The sequence below is a fragment of the Buceros rhinoceros genome, unplaced genomic scaffold (genome assembly GCF_000710305.1).
Source record: "Buceros rhinoceros silvestris isolate BGI_N320 unplaced genomic scaffold, ASM71030v1 scaffold8129, whole genome shotgun sequence".
Lineage (NCBI taxonomy): Eukaryota > Metazoa > Chordata > Aves > Bucerotiformes > Bucerotidae > Buceros > Buceros rhinoceros.
This window is the reverse complement of record NW_010433392.1, coordinates 35,039-42,928: the sequence shown is the minus strand read 5'-3', so window position 1 is coordinate 42,928 and position 7,890 is coordinate 35,039. Positions and strand designations below refer to the sequence as shown.

The following is a 7,890-nucleotide window of genomic DNA, read 5'->3' as shown; positions in this document are numbered from 1 at the left end:
TCTTTCCAGCCAGGGATGGGGCGGGAGGTGGAGGGTGGGGGTGGGGTCTGCTGTTTCAGAATAAGTTTGAGTACTTTAGCAGTCAGGCTACAGAGTACTTTGCTTCCAAATCATCAGATACTACTTGTATATGTTTCAATCCTTTTAGCTACCTTTAGGGCTGATCACCAAGAATACTTTAAAGATGCAGATGCAGGGCCTGATCCTGCGAATTTATAGACACCAGCCCCAAACTTCTGGAAATTCAGCAAGCTAGTGAATTGATTTCTGATAGTCCGGTGAAATTTGCAATACTTAATAAGCAAATTAAAGACTGTGAGGAGAGGCAGCATCCTTTCTTCAGCCAGCTGCCATGGTTGGGAAAACCAGGTGTGCTTTGGGTCATGAAGAGCCCTCTTCAGTTCTGAAACAGAAGATATAAATGGCAAGTAGTTAAGAATAACTTCTTGGAGTTTAACTTAACTCTTCACAGTATCAGACTACGTAAAAGCAGAGAGGGGCTCCTTTGATCTGGATACTGCGATCTCATGTCATGGACGTGCTCAGTCCTAGCAGATATCTGTTGGGGAACATTCAGTGTTTATCAGGAGAAGATCTTGCATTTACTTGTGTGGCTCTCTCACAGGTGAAGATGCATTAGTGAATCTGAGTAAGTTGCAGATCCTGTGGGCTGAGGTATGCATTTCATTCACCCAAGCCTCCTGCAAAGTGCATATTTAAGCAATTAAATATATTGCAACTTCATTGAGTCAGTTGCACATTTCTTCTGCTTTAATGTCCTAATACAGTTTGAGGATTAGTAGCATATGGTTGACTCCGGACTCCTCTCACGTTACCAGTCATCCAAATTTAGCCCAATAATATATTCTTGCCTTTATAGCTAAATATTGATTTTGATCTCTTGTGTCATAGATTTCATGTGAGTAAAATTCATGCTGAGCTTCATCCTTCTGCTACAATAACGTAAGCAAGCGCTAGCAGTTGCAGGGCAGCATACTGATCTTGGTCCTGGATGGAGCAGGTGTTGCAGATTTAGCTCTTGCAGCATTGTGTTTGCTGTAGCACTGTCCTCTTCCCAGCAAGAGCCCTGGGAGTTTTGTGGCTTCAGTGAGGTCCAGCCTCGCATTCCTGGGTTCCCATGGGAGCATGCTGAAGAGAGGCTGTGTGCTCAGGGCAAGCCTATCACCTCCACCTTCACTCCTCTACTGGTGCTGCTATGCTCAGCAACCACTGTCTGCACAAAGAAATAGCATTTTCATCTCCAGGCAGTTTCTGTGCTGGGAATCGGGTCCCGCCATACTGAGTACAAACCTCATGCTCATTCACCTTCCCAAATTGAAAGGGATGCTCTGTTCTTCTCATATCTTTTACAAGGTGCCTGTGTTCAGTGGGATTCCTCGCCTGCAGTACTGTCTTCACATGAAATATATTTTCATATTACCCATCTTCAAACAGAGAAGCATAGAGGCTAGTTTGCTTATTTGTAGCATTGATAGAGTCTTAATAATTTCCCGGGATAAAAGAAGTGAGTAAAAAGAAGCCCTAAACTGCTGGAGAAATAGAACAAACAAACCCAATGCATTTTCATGGAATTCTGCTATTTGTCAGATGTGAGCCTCCACTTGTGCAAAATAATTAGGAGTTGTACTATGTAGAGCATGCTTAGCATCAAAGTAGTCACGAATGCCTCATATTTTCTTCTGAACAGTTTCAAGGGTAGTTAAAGCTGTCAAAAATCAAAGCAGCTGTCTTCTCTGCAAAACACAGAAGCCCTTTGTACTTTATCAAAAATCACAAATAATTTTAAATAATTGACAGAGAAATTCATCAATTTTCATCTGATTTAGCAAAGATCAGGCAGTCTTGAAATAACATAAGCATCTCAATTGATACCAACCAGATCAATATTGGTATTTTTCACCCCTGCAAGAAAACAACAGCTGTCAAGAAGGCATACGTACACACTCCACTGAATTATTAACTATACACAAGAAGGTGCAAGTTCTCCTTCTTTAAATGTGTCCTCTGTATCATTTGAATGGATGTGCTTTAATAATTCCCAAAGGTCAGCGAGGGAATGCAAATAATTGTTCAATCAGCAAATCAGATAGATCCAGCCTAATGAAACAGAGCCAGATAATCTGTAACATCTGCAACATTTCTAGTGAGATGTTATGCAAAACTTGTTTAGAGATAGGAGTTGTATCACAAAAATATCATGTAATGTACAGTTAAGTATGAGAGTCCCTACTGGCATAAATAACTACAGCTTTTGACTCACTGCCAAGTTTTAATGCTCTTTTCCACCTTGTAGCCTCTGAATATAATAAACCCATGATCTTACACTTTGTGCCTGACTGCAGGCTGATTAGGGCATGGCCTATAAAGACTAGGTCAAGCCTATGAAGAAACTTGATGGCCCAGCCCTTAGAAGCCTGTTGAATACCGCCACTCCACCAAATGGGAGAGTGGGTCTAAGACCTGCACGCCTTAGGGAAAATCCAACAAAACCTGTTGCATCTCTGTTTTCTCAAATTTGGATGTCATCTACAGGACCTGTAAAGCATCCTTGTCGAAAGCTTAATGGCAAGCGATGTCTCCTCAAATGCAATAAACACATCTAACACCTCCTTCCCCATAATATCTTGCACACCAAAGTGGAGGTCATTATGTTACATATCTATGCACAATCCCTTCTGTATGTATAGACACAGAGATAGATCTTCAAAGACAACAAAGCTTGCATCAGGATCAGGTAGACTGGCAAAACCTAGGTGAAGCCACTGTGAGTTTTGTCATTGATTTTTTCAGAGCTCGCTTTTTAGCTTATTTTCAGCCTTACTGCACTTATATGGGCAAATGAAGAAGCTTTTGAGGATGAGATTTATAAGGAAGTACAGATTTGATTTGCATTTCAACAAAATACTACAGATCAATAGACTTTTATAAGTTAAATGATCCTCTAGTAATTTGTACTGGGATGCTGAAGAAACCCACTATGGCAGTAGAGTGGTACTTGCCCATATCAAACTCTCAGAGGTTACTGCTTCCCTTTAATTTGCTATCTGTTATCACATTAATAATTTCCTCAAATTAATTAATTTCCATATTAATAATTGTTAAGCTGTATCCCTTAGACTCAAAATGCAAGCATTAGCACAGGAAAAAAATCCTCAACTATTCTAGTGCCACCAAATCACAACCTGCGTCACGCTTACCTGTGAATGTCTGAATAGTTTCATGGCATCCAAGCTTATTCATGAATGTTAATAATGGGTTATTTACGTATGTGAATCACGTTTGCAGGAGAGGATCCAGATACCTTCTCTCAACTCTTGATATAAGCCCCATCTAGGATATAACCTTTGTATATGTTTTGATAAAGATCTCTTCCAATTACTTCCAGGTTTCTCTTGGACCCTTGAATTTCTCCTCATATAAGCTGGTCAGTCCAGCTGCATGGGCTAGGGATACTCCAGTCAATAACTTAGATACAGAAAAAGCCATCAAACTCTTCTGTTAATATACTTTAAAATATATATATTCCATTTTTAAATGCACTACATTTAAAATTTGGCTACATTTGGCTGTCTTGACTTGAGCTCTTTTCCATTAACATTAATAGGTTTGAAATTGTTCTTTGTTCTGTTTGTACAGCTGCAGGATTGCACCATGATGCTCCAACTTTTAAATTAGTGGTACACAGTAATAATAAAATTCTTGATAAGATGTGACATTTTAATCATACTTTACAGATCTTGAGAAAACAGGCAGGAGTTGTCAGCATCTTGCATGCTTTTAAGTTGTGCATGGTATTCCGAACTGGGGTCACTACCTCCTTGTTCTTGTACTCTGTTGAAGCAAGTAATGTTTTGTTTGATGGAAGAGAGGTACTTTTCATCAAAGATGACTCTGTTTTATGCTAAGATATTTCAACTATCCTATAAGAAAACTATATTAACATTTCTTTTTGGTAAACTGATGCAGAGGATGCCGTGTATCTAGATGGTGAGAAGGAAAGGGAAGAATACGTCCTGAATGATGTTGGTGTTGTTTTCCATGGACACATCAATGACATAAAGTTAAGAAGCTGGAGCTACGGTCAGGTGAGCTATTTAGAACTTTTCTGGCTGCTTCCAGAACAGCAAGTAACATCAGACTGTGGTTGAGACTGTGGGCTCTGGATTGCATTAACGGTCTCCCTTTCAGAAAGACAAGGGGGATAATTTTAAAATTGTATGAAGAGGGTATATGCCTAAACCAGAAAAGCAATGTTGTAATAGCTAATATCTAAAGATCTTCTTTTAGGGGCATATTTCAGTTACTAAGAAACTGCCAGTTGAAAGTTATAATCATTAGCTGAGGTTTCCTCTGTTATTGCGGCTACAGGATCAAACTGATTTGGTGAGAGTAGAAGGGGGTTTGTTTTTATGTTTTTTTTTCATTTTTCAGCAATAGCTTGTATAGCTTTTTGACTCTTCCTTTTAGTTTTGGAAAGTTGATGGAAATTATTCTCATCTGATCCTGGGGGGTCAGCTTGTCACAAGGGTTCTGTGGCAAACCGGGGTTTAATCCCAGAGTTTTATATTTCCTTGTCACAGAGGCAAAGGGGATAACCTCTCCCTTTGCTGCGTGGACTTGACAACATCAGTCTCCAGTGCCCGATTGCAGCTGGAGGGAAACACCACAAGGCTGATGTGTGGTATTGGTGCACCTTCAGTAATATCAGACTCCTATGGCTTGCTTGCCTGTTTTACTTCAATGTGTTTTTAAGCATAACCACCCTGAAGATCCCTATGGGATGAAAGAATTAGGTCATTGTTTGAGAATAAGGAAAAGGCATTAATGAACAGAACCAAAACAAGCAAAACTAACCCTAGCTGACTCTCATAGTGACTCCAAAAGACATTCATTATTGGACATGGTGAACTCTGTTCATCTCACCTCCTGGATTTTCACAACAGCAAAATTAATAAATTATTGAAGTATTTCTGTAATGCTATGGAGACAGATCTGTTCAGCTTTCATGGCACCTCTCTGGTGCAGCTTTCCAGAAGGGCCTTCTTGTCTTGCTTTCTTTCCCTCAGCGAAACACAGTCTCAAAGCTTGAGCTCAATGGATTGCCAGTGTACCTGCCCTGGAGAGCTCTTTGAACTCACATCTCTCTTGTTCACTTATTTAAGAGTACAATTCCATCTTTTTTCCTGCGGTAGCACTACCTTAGGGAGTTCCTGCCTCTGCACCGTTCCTTTGGTCGTGTCAGCACCATTGTTTGCAGGGTCTGACTGTCATCCTGTCTGAGATAAAAATAACCCTTAAATGAGGAGGAAGGGGTGGGGGTAGGTGGTGGTGGTGGGGAATGGGGGCGCAGGAAGGGAGAACTTCCATAAGCTGATGTTGCCTCTGATATAACAAGTTGTGAAACTAGATCCTGAGCCCAATGCTGAGTGTGCATTTCAGTTTACCAAAAACTCCTCCTCCTGGCCCTTCCTTTACCCTGCAAGTGCTTGTGCAACCATGCAGCGAATCAGACTGGAGAGCTGACCTAGCTGAACAAGCATCTCCTTGATTTCGGGTGATTATTCTCCTGGGTTATTTTTTGGACTTGCTCTGTTCCTAGATTTGGGATTCACTCTGTGACATATGTAAGGCGGAGGGAGAGAGGGGAATAAGTGGCTGGAGGGGGACAGTGCTGCTTAAACTAGCTGCTCAGTTTATGTCCTAAGATGCTAAATTCATGGCCTGTGGTGGCTTGGCCTGAAACGCTGTTCCATGTCCCTTTGTCATGCACTTTAATTCCTCTGTTGTCTGAAATTAGAGAATCTGATTTCCACATTGTGCTGTGGTGCACCTTTTTTTATCACTTGCCTGTGTGAAAACTGAGTGTGACAGATGCATCTAAGGGGACCCAAGCCCAGAGTTTTAATGGAATCTGTCATTTTGTATGGCTGTAACAGACATCTCAAACAGCAAAGCGATGGAGAAATATTCTTTCGGCTCCCTCATTTTCAGTGAGATGGAGGACAACGTGATCTTACGCTGACAATTTCTAACCATTAAAAACATGCATCTCCCTTGTTTTCAGCAATCCTGGATGTTAAGAATAAGAGCATTGCTGTGAGTGAGTAAAAGCACTATGTGTTTGTGATATATAGCCCTGTACAACAGTGCAAGTGAAAAGCATATGGCCACACACAGTCATAGAGGTGAAAGGTATACACAAAAGTACAGATAGACTTGTAATATTTTTAGGTTAAATATTACTTTGAACAGTGATTGCTGGAACCTTTAACTCAAATTGTGAATTAAAAAGGAGCATACAATTCAAAACTGGGATACTAGTGGGAGACGATTCTCATAGTTGCTGTCTTTAATGAGCAACATCAACATGAGGAAAAGGCAAGATAAATGGACCAAGGTAGAAAAGACAACAGACCAGTTGAAACACGGCTGTAATGAATGAGGATGGAGGTGTTCCTTGTACAACGTGACTGTGATTCCTTTCTTCTAAAATAGTGTAAATAGTCGGTCACTCAGAAAAGCCCACAGGTGATTTAGGGGAAAATTGGCTTTGGAAGGAGTCTAGGCACATAGGAATTCTCTAGCTGAGAAATGTCAGAAGTTGGATGCTATATTGGTAATTTAATCTCTTTTTTTTGCTAGAAAAATAAAGTAAAACAGCTGGGCATAGAGTTCCTGTTGCCATCATGAGTCATCTCATGTCCACACATTAAGTTGCATTAGCTTGCAGCCCACTGTGCAAATGTAATTTTACAGCGCGTGCATTTGGTCAGATCAGACCATAGGCAACGCGAGATCACATCTGCTGCAACTGACTTTGAGAAATACAGCCCTAACTCAACCAGGGCAAAAGGCAATACAACCCCTCTCACTCTGATTTAAATGGGAGGTCATCTATTAGAAACGGGTTAGCATGAAAGAGGATGCCCCCGAACGCCAGGCTGATTAAAAGCATTGCTCCGTTTGTTACAGTGCAAGTCCGTGTGCAGACAGAACCCCTTTGGCTGTGTATTTTCTCATGCCTTCTTTTCCATCTGCAGACTTTCTCAGGTGGCTTTGTCAAAGCTATTTGGTCCTGAATTATTTCCATTTCAGCTTGTGTTGAGCAGGCAGTACCTGCACCTGGCCTGAGTTCACTCACCTGTCCTGGCTGCCTACTGCTGCTTTGGTTCCTCTGACATTTCAGGGGTGTTCAGTCTTACAAGTGCTACATTTCTATTCCATTTCCCTCTACACAGTATTTTTATGCCAAGACTGAGAGCAGGAAATTGATTTAGCGTTTTTAAATCCCTAGTTTAAAGAAGAATGGCAAGACTGCCTTTACAGCTAAGGCAACTCTGCATCCTTCACTGTTGCAACGGTATAAGGCAGCTAGACTTCGCAGTTTATCCTATCTCTTTGCCTGTTAATGCAGTTATTTCACAAGCATTCATGTAATTTTGTAAATGCTAAGGTGGAAGGCAACAACCCTGATAGCAATTTCTTTCCTCTTTATTCTTTCTGTATGTGCTGCAAGATTGACAGCATCTCATAAACGGTAGAGGAGAAAGATTTAATTTACAGGGTAAACTTCTCATTAATTTAACTCAGGTCTTAGGCACTGCTGATGACTTGAAGTGCAGAAAGCAGATTTTGATCCTGGTGCAAGTGATAAATCATTGGGCCAGACCAGAAGAAAAATTAACAAAAAAGGAGGGCTACGAGGGTCCAGAGTTTACATTATCTTTTGTGAGGATTCTCCTTGGGAAGCAAAGTGTCCATAGCATGGTCATTCACCTGAGTTTATTTACCTCACATACCAATGGAGTGGACTGCAGAGTCTACAGTGAGGTTATTCATTTTTCCAGGGATGATACAATATTAGGAGTA

The 7,890-nt window shown here is 40.9% G+C and overlaps 1 protein-coding gene across 1 annotated transcript in view; it reads left to right on the top strand.

Annotated features, from left to right (window-relative positions):
- Positions 1-3,987: 3,987 nt before the first annotated feature.
- F13A1 (coagulation factor XIII, A1 polypeptide) overlaps positions 3,988-7,890 on the top strand; it is a gene marked incomplete at its 5' end in the record, with an annotated part of 28,869 nt that continues 24,966 nt past the window's right edge. The window contains one exon of the mRNA XM_010144094.1: positions 3,988-4,106. Within this exon, the coding sequence (XP_010142396.1) occupies positions 3,988-4,106 (119 nt within the window). The remainder of the gene's footprint in view (positions 4,107-7,890) is intronic.